The following is an 18,808-nucleotide window of genomic DNA, read 5'->3' on the forward strand; positions in this document are numbered from 1 at the left end:
GCCGGGATATTTCAGTGGCAGGGCAGGTTTCTGCCGGTGCCTGAGGGAAGCCGTGAGACCCAGTGTGGGGAGCAGAGCACTTGAAGGTTGGACCGGGTGATCTCAGAGGATTTATTCCAATTTAATTGATGCCGGGATTCTGCACAAATCCCAGAGACGGAGCACTCCCACCGTCCCCGTCCCTCTCAGGTGACACCGCCCGTCCCTCAGGGCGCGCCCGTACCCGCGCCACTGCCCCGGCGCGCGGGGGTGACGTCACGCCACAGTCTCCGCCCCCGTCCCCACCGCGGCGGGCGGCCCCTCCTCTGGTGACGTCACTGTCGCGCGCCCGGCCGCTCGCACGTGCGGCGGTGTCGCCATGAGCTGCCCCGTGCCCTGCGCAGCCTGGGTGCGGCGCGGCGTGGCCAAGGAGACACCCGACAAGGTGGGGCCGGGGCCGGGGCTGGGGTCGCGCCGAGGGGACCCCGACCGCCACCCCCCGCCGCCACCGCCCTCACCCCTCTGTGTCCGCCCCGCAGGTGCAGCTCAGCGAGGAGGAGCTGAAGGGTCTCATCGAGGAGGCGCAGGACAGGCTGGGGTGAGGCGGGGCAGCGGGAGGGACTCGCCGCCGCCCCCGGGCTCTGCTCGGGACGCGGCTGCAGCCCGCCGGGCCCGGCCCCACGCTCAGAGAGCCGCGCATGGGGCGTCCCGGGCACGGGGCAAGCGCAGCCCCGGGACTGCAGGCCCGGCCCGGGGAACAGCAGCGAGGAGCGGAGAGCGGCAGCACACCGGGAATCCCTCCCGGAGACACCGTGCCAGGGCAGCGCGGGAGGACCGGCCGTCCCGGGGGCGAGCGGAGGAACAGGGGGTGCAGTGGATGCTGCGGCCGTCGTGGACAGCGCGGCTGCGTTCCCGTGGGCCCCGCAGTTGTCAGTGCGGGCTGGACGGGCACTGCGGGCCCTGGCGCTCTCTCCTGTTCCGCTCCAGTGAGAACTAAGGCGCTGCCTTTGGACATGAGGCAAACCGAGCTGGGAGTCCCAAACTGACTGGGGAAAAGTTATACCGAGGGTGGGACAGAGGGCTAGGTCGGGAGGGCACAGTGGAGGTTAGAGTGGTATTCCTGCTTTGGTAAAAAAAGGAAAACATTACTCAGGGGTGTATTTGTGACTCACAGTGAGACTGGAGACATCACCACCTCAGCACTGAGAGCCTTTAGTTATGTAGTTGTGTTAAGTTCTGTCGCTCTGCTTAAAAAAAAAAAATATGTACAGAACTAACATAAGAAGTGATATATTTAGGAAACATGATAGAAGACAAATAAATATCTCTCTTTTGGCTAGAAGAAATGGGAATTGAGGTCTTATTCCATTTTCTGGCCGTTTTCTGATAGATCTGTTCATAGGTTTAGGCTTCTGAGTGTTTCAGCTGTGTAGAGTGTGTGGTTGTGCCACAGTGTGTGTGGTTGAACAGATGCAACAGGTAGCAGAAAGTGTTTTTATTGTATGTTGAATATTATCCACCCCGTTTCTGTTGGATGTATCATTGACACTACTGCTGAACAGAGTGTATCATCCCAGGATGTATTTTATTATGTTATTTTCTGGTTTTGGTTATTTAATAGTTACAAAATAATCTTAAACATTTGGAAGATTCTCATATTGTGTTAATTTCTTAACTGATTAACATTCCTGTTTTCTGTGGGGTTACTTGTTTCCCCTTTCTATGTGTAAACTTTTGGTTTTCTGAGTGATTTCCTTTCTCTTACAATTTCAGAAGCATGGAAAGATTTGAGGTGCTGTTTTTTTTATGTATTCTGTAAAAATTCAGGATGGAAATATGAAGACCATCTGAAACAGTTGATCTATTTATAATTTGTTGTAATTGGTAGAATTTATTGCAACACCTCACTTTTTTCTCTGCAGATATCACAAATCAAACTCTGATTTAGTTTATTTAATTCTTATTACTTGTCTCTAGTTATGTTATTAATGTGAAGTGTTTATTTTACTGTACAAATTAAGAAAATTAAGTTTCTGATATTTAATTTAGAAACTGTATCTGAGAACTGCCTTGGCTCGTTGTTGCTTGGGAATTTTGCATGCAGAAGGTCAGGAATATGGGGTGTTGAGCAGGGATGAGTTTCTTTGGGTTGTGCTCCGCTGGGACACTTTGGGTGTCTGTTGTCTTCTCAGCCAGTGTTTAATGTGCATTTCCTTTTCCTGAATTCCTTGCATGCAAAATTGAGGCCACAAAGTTCTGCATTTTCTAGATTTTACCTCATAAGAAGAATCTACAGTGTGACTTTACCTAATGAATTCTATGTTATTTTTACTTCGCTTAAGTATGGGTAGTATGAAGAAACGAGGTCTTAAAAAGCTTGAAGAAATGTGAGAATTCTCACACATGACCGTGCCTCTGAGTGGGGAAAAGAAAGGAAGGAATGACATGGACACATGTGAATACACAGAAGTGAGGTCGAGAGCATTGTATCCATGGAAAATGTGTAAGAGAAAGGGACTTGGACACACAGTTCACCTTGTTGAGGAAAATCTGTGCCACTTTTTGTCATGAAAACTTTTCAGGGGAAAACTTTCTCTGAAAGCCTGAGAGTTATAGATGCCTTGTATTTTAGGAGAGGCTCTAGAAAGAGTGAATGGATTTCAAAAGTATTGGCATAAGGACTTGAAAGCCATGTAAGCAGTTGGGAGTGTGTGCTGAAGTCTCTCCAGCAGTCCCCTGGAAGTGTTCTGTGTGTCTGCCACAGTTTCTCAGAGCTGTGTATCTTTCCACAGGGATGGTGCTGGTGGCAGTGATGAAGGCCAGACAGCAGGTGACACAAATGCACCCGTGCCTGGCAGCAGTGCCAAGTCTGCCCAAAGCAAAGAAGAGCTGTCTGATCATGAACTGGATGAATATGATTTGGACAATTACGATGAAGAGGAATACACGGGTAAGAAAAATTTGTGTGGCAGATGTGTAGTGTAAGTGAAGAACCTTTCCACTTGTACTTAAGACTTTAATATCCTAAGGCTATACTGTGTTAAGTTTCAGATGCTGGAAATGCACAGTTTTAATTGTTTGCTTGTCCCAACTTGGGAAGTGATTTAGTGAGGGAAGCAGTTCAGTGTCACCCTTGCTGACATTAGGACCAAGAGCATGTTGGAAAGGCTGTCACTCTGGCTGCCGTAGTGCTGGAGCAGAGCAGTAGAAGTCCCTGAAAGTACTAAGTAGTTTATCTTACTCAGGTACTTATGTTTGGAACTTGGAAGTTCATTTAGCCCACTCCTGGGCTATTATTATTAGATATTTTGCTGTATAGGTAATAGGTATTGGTACTGGAGTTTCTAACTTTGCTTGTTACAGACATATATAAAAAGTGTTCTGAAATTCCCACCTAGGTGATTTAAAACTTGGAGACTCTTTGGCTACTCTGGCAGTATATGGGAGCAATGAAAATGATCCTTACATCACTCTAAAAACCACTGTGAGTACGTAAAGAATGTTAAGTATCTTTAACAGCATAAACTTCAAAAGCAGTTAAATTTTCCACTCTGCCTTGGGATGTGTAAGTGCTTGCAGTCCTTTCTCAAAGGTGTGCCAGATTTTTGATTGGATGATGCTCTTTCCTTCTAAGGTTGCTTTGTTCAGTCCCTTCTTTCTGTGCTTTTTGCATTTAAGTAGGAGGTTCAGGTGAACTGGCTCCTTAACTAAACCATGCACTTCTGTACACAGAGTGGTTTTTCACCTGCCTAGTAAGACACAGGAAACACTTGAAGAATTAACAAGTCTTGGGCCACTAGTGGCCAAAATGAGAAAATTTCAGATTGCAAGACTCTTTCACCTTCCACTAGTTTGTGTAAGAAATCAGGCTGAGGTGGACTCAGGAAGGTATTTGATATATAAATATATCAATGTTCTGTATACACACATATATATATGTATAAAGTGTGTCATTGGCTGCTTCTGCCTGTATTAGTTCCCACTGTCAGATGTGAAGCAACTTTGCAGAAGCTGGGTTTGTAGATATACAGAAAATGAACACCTTTTTCTCAAGATCTTCTTCCTATGCTTAAGTTCTTTCCCCAGATTCTGTAAGTTCTTGAATGTGCATTTTCATTTCAAATGTCATTTGGTATTTACTACTGGAACCGTTGAAGACTAAGTCTTGTGTAACCTTAAGTTAATTCAGAGAATTGCAGGACTTGATAAAATTCGAATACTGAAGTATACTTTAAGTGAATTAAAAAAACCAAAAAACTTTGAGAAGTCCAAAAAGTCTTGGATGTGTTGACGATGGGAAGGATGGTACTCTATGTAAGAATATTGACTTCTGTACAGTTCTTAATTTTTCACACCAAAAATTCCCAAGTTCTTTCCATTCCTCAGTAACAGGTAAATCAGATGAGAGGTTACATCTGCTCTGGTACAGCTGAATGCCTGGTAGTACTGTAGGCAGTACTTCTTGGGAAATGTTTTCCAAGAAGTAGACAGTGGAAATATTTCTTGGATGTGAGGAACAGCTGCAGCATTGTTATTGAGTAAAATGCTGTTATATAAGTGGTCAAGGCGCAGGAGCACAAGGGAAATCACCTTGGTTTGTAGACTCCTGGTGATGATTTGCTTTTCAGCAATCAGCTGCATCAGGATAGCCTGAAATATGGTTTCATATTTGATAATGAAACACCTTTACAAACCCACCTATGTTCACATAGAAGTCCTTTCAATCTAATTTAATGAGTAGTCACTCTCCCCAGGACCCAGTCTGGTTATTGCTTTTCTCTGTTTAGCACCATAACATGGTTTTAGGTGGGTGGGCATCAGGATGTTGGATTTTGGGTATTTTCAGTTGTGGTTCATAATTTCTGATTCCACCTTTTGAATATGTGTAGTTTCATGCTTTTATGTGCTTTGCACAAAGCCCCTTGTCCTCTCCTTTTTGCTGTTTAGGAACAGTATGAACAGGAGGACTTTTTGATTAAACCCAGTGACAATCTTGTCCTTTGTGGCAGAGTTGATAAAGACTGCTGTAGTTTGGAGGTCCATGGTGAGTAAAATAGGGTTTATTCTTTACAGGGGACATAGGGAATGTCTTGCCTAGCAGGTGCCATGTGGCTGTGTTGAAGAGGGAGTGGGTTGGTTTTGGGAAGGATTTTTCTCCTCTTCTGCTCTATGTTTTGTCCTTTTCCATGTCATGGTGCTTTAGCTACTTTTCAGGACTAGAGTAACTCCTGTGGAGTTACTTTTATTTAAAGGATTATTTAAAGGATCAGATTGCCTCATTCAGGCTGTATAGCAATTCCTTTCCTTATTTCATTTCTTGAAACTTTTAGAAAATATGATGGCATTTTTATTCTCTGAATATATGCTCTTCGTTCCAGTCTTACTTTCCATATCCTGCAATCATCCTCTAGTGGTTTATTGGTTTGTTTTGGTTTTTTTTCTTTGGCTTTCTCCTTCCTTCTTTAAGTGGGCTTTCCACTGCTAGGATTAGAAGACCAGCACCTTTAGCATCATGGTTTAAAAGTGATAGTCTGTAATAGTGCCTGGATACTGCTTGTTCTAGAAATAGGTTTAATTTTGCTGTGTAAAAGATTTTTGTGTTGCAGCTGATGAATACTACTGAACATGCTGAAATTATCATCTTTGTTTACTGTGGTTCTTTTTGGGAATGTTTCTGGCTGCTTGTGCTGTGGTCCATGTTTCTGTAAGCAAAGTATTTCATTTTAAGCAGCCAATGTGACTAAAATGTCTGAAAGCATCTCTCAGATACCAGCATGTGGCATTTTCTGTATCTGGAGGTGTTTACTAATTTTATTAACTGTAAGTTTGTACCCAATATAAACTTACAAAATAATAGCAAAGGCTTCTGCAGTTTCTAAAATTGAGTAACCTTGTCTTAGTTGACTACTAAGATAACTTAGTTAACTGGAGACTTCAGTTAGTATCTGAAGATCTGTCAAATGCACTTAAAAGTGCCACTGTGATTTTGTGTGTGATAAGGTGTTATTAAAATAATTAATGGGCTTTTTCTGCTGTCCAATTGGTAAATTATTTTAAGGAGTAAAATAGTTGGCTACAGGATCGTGTGTTTAGTATATGGCTGCTTTACCAAAACTTTTCCTGTATCTCAGTTACCATCTGCTAAAGATAACTCCTTCTGACTTCTTCAGCTTCCTCTAGTTTGTCTTTTTACCTTCATTTCCCTTTCAGCTTCATCTGGATTTTTTTTTTTAATTGCGAATCCTGTAAAATGAATGTATCCTGATGTAGAAAGTGCTGGATATGGAGCATGTATTATGAAGAGATCGTACAAACAAAGTAAAAGTATCAAACCTTGACTGAACTTGTCACTTCTTTATCCGAAGTAAACAGGAGAATGTTTATTTTGTGTAATTCTGTGAGGTACAACATTTGTAGAGGGTCTGGCCTCTACAGTAAAACTCTGAAGACTCTGAATTTACCTTCTACATCTCCTTGACAATTTAGTTTTTGCCACAACTGCCTTTACCTGTTCTTGGTTGTTTGTTTTCCTTCTTCGTTGATGTCTTGCATAACTTTAATTGTTTTTCAGTTTATAATCATGAAGAAGACTCATTTTATGTACATCATGACATTATCTTGCCTGCTTACCCTCTGAGTCTGGAGTGGTTGAATTTTGATCCTAGTCCAGATGAATCAACAGGTAAATTAAAAAGGATACTGTCAGTGTCCAGATAAAAGCATGATTGAAAAGCATGTTAGTGTAATGTTGTTGGTACTAAATAATTTCTTCCTTCAGTACAAAGAAATAAAATCAATGTTAATATCAAGATAATACTGACTTGGGATAACCAAGATGTGAATATCAGGTATTTTTGCTTGGTGATACAGTCATCTTAGTGATGCTGCTGGAACAAATGATTTTACTAAAATACTGCTTTTATTACAAACAGTTGAGTTATTGTCAGTGGACCAGACCAGTCTCTAAAATCTGCTTTATTTTCTGTTTGCAAACAAAGGGATGCTTTTGTTCATTCTCTTTATGTGAAATGCAGTTAATTAAATGTAAACCACGGCAAAATTTATATATATATTTATATATTTATTAACATTTTGCCTGTGTTTTCCTGTGAAACTGATTTGTTTTTTCATAGTACAGGGGATGTGGTTTGGTTTTGGTTTGTTTTTTCTTTAAAACAAACAAAACATGCAACTTTATACAGCTTGTTTGAACAGTTACTTGTACTGGAGGGGAGGAGAGCAAGTAAATTTTTTTCTGGCAACATGTACTGTCAGCTGATATTTTCCAATTGCTCCTTTACAGTTAGAAACATAAATATGTTCAAGTAGAAGATTGTGGCACATAAGTTTTACTTAACCAAAGAAATAAGGAGCAGCTGAGTTGCCAAGTATGCTGTTTCATAATACAATAAATGTGGTTGCATTTGGCTTTTTGTTTAGGAAATTATGTTGCAGTGGGTAACATGACCCCAGTCATTGATATTTGGGACCTTGATGTAGTAGAATCCTTGGAACCAGTCTTTTCTCTTGGAGTCAAGAAAGAGAAAAAGAAGAAAAAGAAAGGAAAGAAAGTAGGTGTTGCAGAATGGTTTTTCCTGGTTGGATGGAGGAAATTTAGAGCAGGGATAGTAATAATGCCTTTTTTTTCCCCCTTAGATTATTTGAAATGCTAATTGTTCTTTAAATAACTAAAGCCTGGAATTAAGAGCAGAACAGGAATGGGGTGATGTCCCAGTAAACTTTGAATCTTAACTATTTGAAATGAGAAGTTGAAGGAACTGGCAGTTTCAATGACCCAAAGCTCAGTTAATTGGGAGGAGAGAGAGGGAACTGCCAGGAGTGTTTAGAAAGAAGCTGAAGAAGTTGCACATTAGCTGGAAATAATGAGGTTTCTTTTGCTAGCCTGAAGGGAGTAACCAGTTCTGTAAACCCAGCAGCTGGAGCAGTCTGTGATCTGGGGTAGGAGGCAGGGTGCAGGTGGTGCAGAGAGTTCTCTCAGAAGCTATGTTGCAGCAAGTGAGAGTAATTTAATACAAAGTTGTTTTTGAAGGCTTATGGGGATTCATACTAATGTGGAGTAATGCTTGATTTGCACTGAAGCTGTAATTTTCAAGTCTGTTTATGTTGTGTGTACACAGAATTTATCTTCAGAAGGGACTGTGGAAGGACATACTGATGCTGTGCTTGATCTTTCATGGAATACACAAAGCAGGTAAAAGAATACTTGAATAACAATGGATGCTAGAAAATTGCAATCTTAATTAGGCATACAGTTTTCACACAAAATCTGAAAACTTGAAAGCACTGCTGAAATTAATACACTTTATTTTTTTTTTTTTAACTAGAGCTCTTGATTTTTTCTTTTTTTAAAATACTTGTATATTGCTGCAGGTCACTTTTGATTTGCAGGTTGTCCAGATGAAAGCAGGGCAAAGGTGGGTGCGAGCCATTTGATAAATTGTCTGCATTTCACTTGTTCAAACTGGAGAAGCAGAAGGGCTACCCTGAGCTATGCTGATCTGCCAGTGGCCTACACCACTATTTCAACAGAGAGAAGTAGATTTGTATAACAAAGTCCTCACTGTTCTGTTGGTTTTTTTTCCTTCTGGCTTTTGCCCCAAAGCTGTGAACAGGAAAGAGTGTAAAAGCCCTAATAGCTCGGTTATAGAAATGTGTCTAGGCAGAGAAAATTCCCTGTTGCCTGAATGAACTAGAAATGAAGTGCTGCTGTTGAAGCAACACAAAACTGGTCCATCTTGGGGCAGAGGTCAAGGACAATGTGCTGACTGAAGTAAAGATGCTGCTGGTGTTTTATCACTTAGGTGGTTGTCAACAGTTCATCTGTCAGGATCCTCAGCAGGGGTTGAAATTGCTTCAGTCAGACACAGGCTGATGGGTTTTTTTTAATTTAATTTTTCTGCTGTCATAAAATGCCTCTGCCTTTGAGGATGTACACAGACATCTCTGCATATTCTGATGAGCAGGTGTGAGCCTTCACTTGTACTGCTTTCTTGTCTAGATAGTGACGAAGAAAACACCCACACAAACCTCAGTAAATGTATATAAATTGCACTCTTAATTTACAGTCTGTTGTTCTTAAATTGCACACATATGCACAGAGTTTGCCAGTGAACAGTCCATCACTCTTACAAAAGAGGAGCTTTTGTGTTCCTAGGAATGATCCGGTGATAATATAAACAAGGATTAAGAAAATCATGGCTTCAGTAGTTAAGTCTGAAGTGCATAATTCTGTTATGTGCTGAGTTACAAATTGATTGATACTGGTAGGTCTTTCAGGAAATAAAACCAGCCCTGAAGTGAGCAGCTTACAGACAAAACAAGGAAGTCCTTGGAGCAGCTTGTATATAAAATGCTTTATTGTTGTTCCTTTCTTTTAAGCAAGGCGTGTTGTGACAGCTCTCTACAAATAACTTTCTGCCTCTAAGTCATAGTGGTGTTAGTGTAAAATGTTCTTACAGCCTTCACTATGCATTTTCTTAACTTGTCCTTGTAACATTGCTTGGGAAAACAGCATTTCCAGGAGATTGGAAAAGTTTCTTTCAGTCAGAAACACTTGATTAATATAAAAAGGAGAGGGGGAGCAGTTTCAATCAGAAACAACATGTTTGAGGTAATAAGTCTCATTTTAAGAGCAATGAAGCAGTATAGAAATTGCAGTGTGTTTTTGACTGGCATTTGGGGATGTATTGATTTGTTTTTTCTGATCCAACTTTTAAGCTGAGTTTATTGCTCTTAACACAATTGGTCAAATTTGAGTTGAAATGTGGGGTCTGTAAGCAAACTGAAATTTTAGTGGATACTTTCAGCAGTCTACAAAGGGTATAGTGTTGTCTCTTCAGTAGGTGTATAAACAGATAATAGCAAAATATTTCACAAACAGGTTTGTCAGGCTCTTGACTGTATGCATATGCAAACAGAACAAAATAGCATAGGTAATGTTTAAACATACTATTTAATGTCAAAGGAAAGAATGTGCTTCAAAGCCTTTATTACTTTGTTTTGTTGGAGAAATCGTCAAGTAAATGGTATTGTAAGTAATGTCAGGGGAAGTAGGAGCAGAACTGTTATTGTTAGAAGTGTTCTAGTAATGTAATATAGCCTATTTATAATCTTTACTTATAACTTAGAATTGCCTTCAGGGAGTTATCCCTCAGGCTTGAGGGAAGTAATCTATAGACCACAGTGTACCTGTTCTCAGGATTGGGCTCTCTGTGTGTTTTGGGTTTTTGACAAAAAATCCATTTGTATCTGTATAAAAAGTTTAAAACTGATTTTTGATCCATTACCAGGAATGTTTTAGCAAGTGCCTCTGCTGACAACACAGTGATTTTGTGGGACATGGCTGTGGGTAAGCCAGCAGCCAGCCTGACACTACATACAGACAAGGTATGGAATAATTGCTGTGTTTCTTCCACTGTAGAATACAGACAAAAATGTAACTGCAGTTTTCATTTGCTGCTTGGTAGTCAACCCTCAGAACAGCAGTTCTCTAATTTTCTAACATCTGTGCAGAATTGTTTAAATTTATGAATTAGTTGCTTTTGCAAATAGCACTGTTTGCTTTTTAAAATTACTTTAAAGTTATGTTACATAACTTACCTTTTAGAAAGTTAATAAAGATTTATAACAGTTTTTAAAATGCTTTTTGTGCATTGGCTCTAATGGTGGGGAATATGATAGTGCTGGTATAAGCTACAAAAATAGATATCTGAACATAGGTCAAACTGTAACTCTCTTAAGGGAACAATGAGTGTCAGTTACAGTTTGTTCTAGGTGAAAAGGTTTAAAATAAATCATACTAAAATACCATAGTGATGGGTACTTTAGAAATGAATTAATCTCATAGTAATTAAAATGTAAAGCTAGTTATTAATAGCTGTAACCTTATTTTGCTGCTAACAAAGTCACTGCCCTTGACAAACTCCTGATTTTCATTTTTTTGTTAACATCTGCCTTTTTACCCAAACTGGAAGCAGATATTCTTTTACCTTCAGTTTCTTTTCTTTTCTTTTCTTTTCTTTTCTTTTCTTTTCTTTTCTTTTCTTTTCTTTTCTTTTCTTTTCTTTTCTTTTCTTTTCTTTTCTTTTCTTTTCTTTTCTTTTCTTTTCTTTTCTTTTCTTTTCTTTTCTTTTCTTTTCTTTTCTTTTCTTTTCTTTTCTTCTTTTCATCTAGGGCAGAAAGGGGGCATGGAGCTCTGTTCAGTCAAATTATATTGGAAAATATACTGTTTTCACTAGGTGGGGGTATTTGAAATAATGCACATCTCTTGCACTATTTTTTGAGCAATCTGAGTGTCAACAAGTTTAATTAGGAGGGTTTTTTGGGGAGGACTGTGTGCTGGCTTAGGATTGGGATGGGTGCACTTTGTTCCAAGAAAGTTCCTGTATATGTATGTTACATAAAATCTTCCATTATCTAGGTCCAGACATTGCAGTTTCACCCATTTGAAACTCAGACCCTCGTTTCTGGATCGTTTGATAAGTATGTCAGGGTAATGTTTTCACATGTTGCACCTGGGGAGGGGATTCCTATTCAATTAAGCCTCGTTTTTTACTTCTTTTTTTTTTTTTATAACAGTGTCAATTTGAGTAATGCTGTTATTTTTTTCCAGCAAGGAAGCCAGGTTTGCATATGGCCAGGATGTAGTTTTCCTTACCTCTTTTTCAGGGGTAGCAAATGCTTTAACCATCTGGACTGACATTTTCTGTGCCAGGTGTCTGCCTGCTCCAAACTGAATTTATTTCTTAATTTGGCCTAATGGCATTTTCTTCATTGGGAACGTTTCAGTGTTTATTCCTTGGAACATTTGCCTGGGTTTTGCCAGCCAGTAAGGCCAGGGTGAAGGCATGAGGGATATTAAAATCCCAGTTCTCTCCCTCCAGCCTCTAGGCACTCTATAGCCAAAGTGTAATGGGCTGTCTCCTGTGATTGCAGCCTGGAGATGCTGGGAAATGGTTTGTGTCTGTACACTTGGACTACTCTGTAGCTGCCAGTCCTTGTAAGCCCTGACACCCCAAAGAATTCCCTCTCTGTTCTCCCATCTCAATGGAGTAACTTTTAAGTTTTGTTCTATCACCATGATTTTCTTACACTGATTTTTTTATTCTGCTTTTAAGACTTTGTCCTTATGTTAAAATAATTTATAGACTTGCCAATCTTTACCCAAGCCTTCAAGTTCCCTGGCTTCTGTTCTTGCTGCATCTGCTGAAGTACTGGAGGAGGACCTTTTGCTGTTGTTGCTGTTTTGCTGTTGCCTCTGTCTTTTCCCTCCGTCTTGTCTTCCTTTGATAAAAGGAAGCATTAAATCCAAGCAGTGACCAGCTGCTGATCCCTTTTTAGCTGCCCTTTTGGTGCCATGAACACTTCTAAACCACTGTGCTATCCATAAACTAACAGACTGCCCCTATGGATTTTTCCTGCAAAGCCTTGCAGGAACACAGGCAGTTCAGTGAGCATTGGGAGATGGCTTCATAGCCTGAAAATCAGACTATGAGTTAAAGAATCAGTCTGATTCTCTAATCAGTTGTGTGTTATGTGTAAAATGCCTGGTAAAAGACCTGGGAAACCGACATCCCACTTCTTTAATTATATGATGGAGTGGGAGTGGATTACGCTGAGGATGTTGATAGTGGTGAGGCGATGCTGGAGTGACATGACCACTCCTCCCTTGCCTTTGCACCCTGGAGTTTTTTGAGTTGGGACAGATTCTGCAGCCACTCAGCTGAGCATGTGTCTGTAAAGAATTCCAGAGGACCTACTAACTGCCATCCACTTTATCCTTTGTGGAGTAGGGTTTCTCTAACTATTTGTTAAGATTGTTGGTTTTTAGAATTATTTTTTTTTTAATTTGAAAACATATGCATATGTATAACAAAACGATTTCCTAATGAGTGCATCATTACTTGACTTTACTGAAGTCTGTTTATAATTAAGTGATATATTTGCATAATTACAGTCTGCTATGTGATAAGTATCTTATGTATTGAGTAAATTCAAGCTCTGCTTAGTGTCAGTAGAGTGGCTGTTGGTAACCAAGATGAAACTTTGAAGCACATGGAAAAATCTTGTCCTTATCTGCAAGATTTTAATCTTTTACTGAATAAGAAGACTAAGTAGTGAAGTTGTCTCCATTTAATTTCTTAATTATAGTTTACATGGAGCTTCTGTAGATATCAGTGGGAAAGCAAACTGTCATGAAGTTTTCTACCCTGTTTTTTTGTTTTTTTAATTTTATTTCCTGTCCCTTTGTCCCCTAGATCAGCAGTGCTGTACGACTGCAGAAACCCCCAGGAAAGCCATCGTGTGTGGCGGTTTAGTGGTCAGGTTGAGAGAGTTATTTGGAATCATTTTTCACCTTGTCATTTCTTGGTGAGAACATGCTTTTCTGTTCTGGTTGGTTGTTGCATGTCATTTAACCTGTATTTAGTGTTCATAATGTTTCAGTTTCAGAATCAGAATGGAGCCAATGAATATTTGGATGGTTTGTGCTGCTTATTATAAAAATGCAGTCTAGGGGAGGATGTTTGTAGGTAGTTTTTTTCAAAAAGTATCTTCAAAAAGTTTATTTGGTATCTTCATTCTGACGGTAGAAAAGCTGTTGATGCTTTTTCACTCCAGAGGTGACAGTCTTGGTCATGTCATTGCAGAGTTCAGTGGCTGGGATATATTTTCCTTTGCACAGTTGTGTTTTATGCAATGAAGTAACTGCAGCTGAGAAACAGCTAGTTAGAACTAGGAGCCTGAATATTAATTCAGTGTTTGGAGTCAGCGCTAGAGGGCACTGTCCTCCTGGCTGCTATGCAGTGATCCACTCATTTTGGTTGGAAAAGTCCTCTGAGATCAAGTTTAAATATTAACCCAGCACTGCCAAGTCCACCGCTAAACCATGTCCATAAGTGCCTCATGGACATTGACGGCTTTTAAATACCTCCAGGGGTGGGGATTTCATCACTTCCCTGGACAGCCTGTGTCAGTGCTTGACAACCCTTTCAGTAAAGACATTTTTGCTGCTGTCCAATCTAAACCACCCCTAGTGTAACCTGAGGCCATCTTCTGTTGTTCTGTTGCTTATTACCTGGGAGAAGAGACCAACAGCCACCTAGAGTATAAAGGAAAAATACCTCGATGTTGTTGAATTTTTTATAACAAAAATTTGCAACAGAACTTAAAAACAAATCTTCCCTATTATATCGGTGGCTGTTGTCTAGTTCTCTGTTGCTTTGTGTACATAGCCAACAGAAGTGGCTGCTCAGCTCTGTTTGGTTTATGATGTGGATCTCTCCTGGTGTAATCACACTTAGTTTTGTACAGGACTACTGTGCAGCCACTGATGGCTCCAAAAGCCTGGAACTGACAGTCAAGAAAGGACTGAAGGCTCTGCATTTCATTGCCTGCCCTGAGGGCCAAACTTAGTGGGGCAACTCTCTTCAAAATACACTTTTAAGAAATTTGCATGGGATTAAGACTTCCATGTCATCAGTGCAGCATAATTGAGGATCATAGAATAGCTGGGGCACCGGATGGGTGGAGCCTGGTTTTGGGGGTGCAGGCCTGGGAACAGTGTAACATGTCCTAGGAAGAAGTTGTGTCTGTCTCAGATCAGAGGTGGGGGTTTAACTGGGTTTTTTTTTTCCCAGATGAGTGACTGGCTGTTTGTTTTTTAAATGCTGTGGTTTCCTTAGGCAAGCACAGACGATGGCTTTGTGTATTGTCTGGATGCTCGAGCTGATAAGCCCCTGTTTACTCTGAAAGCTCACGATGAAGAGGTGTCAGGTAAATTGTCTGTGTGTCCTGTTTGTCCCAAGTAGGCAAGGCACATCTGGAAGCTGCCTTTAATCCATAGCACTGAGGTGGTAGTGATTCCTTGTTTAACAAGTAAGTTGTGTGTGCTAATCATGGTAGCTGGCATGTGAAACAAATCATTGCTGGGGGGATTGGGAGGCAAAATTGTCCTGCATGATTCCCGTGGCTCTCACTACAGGGACCAGTGGCAGCATGGAACTTCCATTCATGTTCTGCTTCTTTGTTCTGGAATGGAGTTTAGTGTGAGGAGAATATTGGGGTTGTTCTCATGTCTTCACTTCAAAATGTATCCTTATCTCTGTGAAATGGGGATTGCCTGTTGCTCTCACACTGCTGCACTCTTCATCTTCCAGGGCTACAACTAAGCAGTCAGATCAAAGGGTGCCTCGTGACATCATCTGCTGACAAATATGTGAAAATTTGGGATATCCTGGGAGACAGACCAAGTTTAGTCCATTCCAGGGATATGAAAATGGTATAGTAATATTTATTTATTGATTCTAATAAGTTTTATATATAAACTATGTCTGCTTATTCTTTTTCTGTCTAGTTTGAATCTTGTTTTACCCAAGGTTTCATAGGGAAAAAAATAGTAACATATTCTGGGTAAATCATTCTCATCACAGTGCAGTATTCCACATGGAATTGGCAGACTGCTTCACAGCCTCAGACCCAAATTCCAGATACAGTCTTCTGAGTAGAACTATGGGTGCTCGAGCTTGCATCTGCTACATTCAAGAGAAATATGTGATTAACTGTTTATAATTAGTAGCTCTTGACTTTTGTTTTATGTCTTTACAAAAGAAGTTTCAGAAACTTTTAATTACATTTGCTAAAACTTGCTTGATGAAAGTTTTTTCAGATGACAAATTCATTTTAAGATAAAAAAAAAATTCTCTTCTTTCTCTCCTACCCTGCCAGGGAGTTCTGTTCTGTGCAGCTTGCTGCCCTGACTTCCCGTTTGTCTTTGCCTTTGGAGGAGAGCGGGAAGGGCTGCGTGTTTGGGATATAAGCAAGATCTCTGCAGGTAATGTTCTCATTTCTTTGAATGTGGTGGTTCTTCCCTTGCTTGCAGGGTATATTTGTATTCAGTAATGTATTGTGACCCGGACAGAAAACCATAGGTTTTTAAATACTTCAAGACTGCATGTGTGGTCACATTTTCAGCTTCCAAAAATGTGGGTTTTTTTCTAAACTGGAGAACTGCTTGACACAATTTATGTTCTTGCAGCTGAAGTGTAATGCCTTATTTCTTTTAATACCTATGTTTTATTTTTTTCCTGATGTGATTTGGTATCACATTTTTTGAGTACTTATGGGAAGAAAAGTGAGGTTTTGATCAGTTGTAGCTACATGTAACTAAACAGCATGATTTTTTTTGGAGAGGCTTTTAAGAGCCTTCTGGGAACCAGAGACTAAAACCAGAAATAAATTATTTAAACTTAATGATGTGCTCTTCAAACCTCATCAATTTTACTGTACTTACGTACAGGAATTATGCAGAAGAAACCTCTAGATGCTCTGGAGGAAAAATAACAGGACTTGTAATTGAAGTATCATATGTAGGCAATTGTTCTGACCTTTAGCTTCAGGGGAAGAGCTTTGAAACCACAACAGGTTAGGATTTCCATTCCGTGGTGCTCACCAGGCTGTCCCTGGTGTAGTCTTCTCTCAACATTTAAGCAATTCCCGTTTGTGTTGCAGTGAATGAAGTTTTTGGAAACAGAGAGAGGCTCATCCTGGCTAGTGCTAACTCTGTGGCTTCCAGCTCCACGGCCAGCAGTAGCAGCAATGATTTGGAGACAGCAATGGAATTATGATGGACCAAAGATAAAAAGTCAAAGTAATTATTTGGACTACAACTAATGTGTATTCTACAAATGCCCCTGTTCGGTGAGAGTTCATGGAAATGACTGGTGTCTTGCAATCTGCAGGCTGCTTCATCTCAGACAAAGAAAGGTGGTGGTGTGGTTAAGCTCTAAGCTCCTGCCTCTGTTACCAGCTCTGAAAGACTGAATCACTCGCTTTAACCTGAGATAATGATCCCTGAAATAGGGGCTATATATAGTTGATACATAAAATGGAACAGTCACTAGAAAAGCATTCTGTGACTACAGAAGTTTGTTGAATTCTGCAAAGACAGTTTTATCTTCTACCTTCTAAGGGCATAAGGAAAAGTATTTCACACAACAGTTGTGTAATAAATAAACAGAGATTAATTGAATTAAATTACAAGTGTAAATAGATAATTTATCCTTAATTTGAGGCTAGGTTTACAGATTTTAAAAGATCTTCCATGTAACTTTTTAAATTTTAGTAGTTCTCACGCAGTAAGTTGGAGTCTCCAAGCAGAATCCTGGAATGTATTTTTAACACTGATATCAGCAGTATGAAACCAGAAATAACCCAGCTCTGTCCTACCAAGACTGGGTTGTTTTTTTTCCAGGTTCCACAGAACATGAAGTTTAGTGATTTTGCACATAGTATTGGGGTTTTTTTCACACTCCAGATGTATTTCAAGAGAATTTGCTATTCAAGGAGGATGAGAGGCTGTCAGGACAAAAAGCAAGAGTTGGGATCCCAGCTAGTCACTGTTCCTGGTGAAAAGTTCTCTGTGTTATATTCTTAACTCTGCCCAGGCATTTCTGCCTGACACCAAACTGAGGAAAGTTTAAGTATCAGTTTAACCACCAACTTAAGCTCCTTGGCTGCAGAATCAGGAACCTAATCAAGGGGTGTGACTCAAAGAATTTCCTTGCATTTATAATGTAACACCCACCTGTGCTTTACCTCAGGAACTTAATTGATGCTTTTACCCTCCATTGAGCACTTCCCCTCTGCACACACCGAAGGTTCCTGTAGAGTGTTCTTGCTGCAAAAATGCCCTGGGTATTAAATCCACTGATGCCAAAGCAGCTGTAGGATCATAGTCATAGCTGTCAATCTCTGCCCATTGCTTTCCACCCTCACTCTCTGTAGTTCATTCTGGTGAGTAAAAGCAGATAAATTGTGTCTCTGTAAAACTGCAGATGGGGTAAAGGCAAGTCTGTGACTTTCTTCCCTATCCCTAGAGGGTAATTGGGTGCTTGTGAAGCTACTTCAGCTGTTTCTAGTCTGGTGAAGGTGTTCAGCATGGCTCTGCAGGAATGAAGAATACTCTGGATCTGTTAGGATTCCTGCCTCCATCCTGTCTCTGCCAAGCAGTAGTGAATCATGTGTGGATGACAAATGAACAATGCTTTTGTGAAGCTTAAAGTGCAAGTACCAGAACCACCTCCATTCAACTCCTCTCCATTGAAAACTTTGAACTGTTTCAAAGCTTTAATTTTTAATAAATGCTTTGTGTTAAGATCTTTGAGGGTAAGTGATTTATCTTACCTCTACCCCTAGTAATATAATTGGCACTGTAGCTCGCAAAGTTGCTTTTGTTTTTGGAAGCAATTGCATTACTGAAAGCAAAACATCTTTCCTTGGACTTATCAAGATCCCAGCACCTGTCTCTCTGGAGCTTTTTGATCACACACTGATCTGAGGCAAGCGTTTTCAGGTTTCAAGAACCCTGGGAGCTCTCTAGGAACTACAGTGTACAGGGAGAGGTATAGCTACGCTTGGACCATTTAGGGCCAGAGGCAGAGCCTCTTTCCCAAGGGCACCTCCCATTACCTTGTCAGAGAACACAGCACAGCTGAATCTTCTTTTGCAGCACAGCCAGAGGAGTGACACAGCAAAGCTAGAGTTCTTTAGCTGCCCCAGTTCATGGCGGTGCTCCTACACATACCATGTCCCAGGAAAGCTTGGGAGAGGCAGATGATCAAAAAATGGTGTTACTTCTTTTAGCATCATTATCAGAAATAGGAACATTCTTTTTCAGCATATGTAAATATTAAAAGAGAACATTAGAGAAGAGCCACATTTTTAATAATTTCAAAAGAAAACAACCAAATGTAATAATCTTCATTCCATAAATAATATTAGCAGCAAACCCTCCCATCATTCTAGGTGGTAA

The 18,808-nt window shown here is 40.3% G+C and overlaps 1 protein-coding gene across 2 annotated transcripts; it reads left to right on the forward strand.

Annotated features, from left to right (window-relative positions):
* The first annotated feature begins 295 nt into the window (after positions 1 to 295).
* LOC131593017 (periodic tryptophan protein 1 homolog) lies at positions 296 to 18,153 on the forward strand. Of its 2 annotated transcripts, XM_058865160.1 has the most exons (15): positions 296 to 424; positions 519 to 577; positions 2,772 to 2,929; positions 3,378 to 3,463; positions 4,927 to 5,023; positions 6,551 to 6,661; positions 7,420 to 7,550; positions 8,118 to 8,191; positions 10,290 to 10,386; positions 11,420 to 11,481; positions 13,257 to 13,368; positions 14,682 to 14,772; positions 15,156 to 15,277; positions 15,724 to 15,829; positions 16,507 to 18,153. In XM_058865160.1, exons 1-15 carry the CDS (start codon positions 359 to 361, stop codon positions 16,620 to 16,622), a joined length of 1,488 nt encoding a protein of 495 aa, XP_058721143.1. In that variant the 5' UTR covers positions 296 to 358; the 3' UTR covers positions 16,623 to 18,153. The 2 variants fall into 2 exon arrangements, with proteins under 2 accessions (XP_058721143.1, XP_058721145.1); XM_058865162.1 differs by lacking the exons at positions 296 to 424; positions 519 to 577 and adding an exon at positions 1,975 to 2,672.
* Positions 18,154 to 18,808: the final 655 nt, after the last annotated feature.

Source organism: Poecile atricapillus, chromosome Z (genome assembly GCF_030490865.1).
Source record: "Poecile atricapillus isolate bPoeAtr1 chromosome Z, bPoeAtr1.hap1, whole genome shotgun sequence".
Lineage (NCBI taxonomy): Eukaryota > Metazoa > Chordata > Aves > Passeriformes > Paridae > Poecile > Poecile atricapillus.

Coding starts and splice junctions, on each gene's coding strand:
- LOC131593017 (XM_058865160.1), top strand. CDS start 359: ATGAGCTGCCCCGTGCCCTGCGCAGCCTGGGTGCGGCGCGGCGTGGCC. Junction 5,024..6,550: donor CTGTAGTTTGGAGGTCCATG/GTGAGTAAAATA, acceptor ATTGTTTTTCAG/TTTATAATCATGAAGAAGAC. Junction 15,278..15,723: donor ATTCCAGGGATATGAAAATG/GTATAGTAATAT, acceptor CTACCCTGCCAG/GGAGTTCTGTTCTGTGCAGC.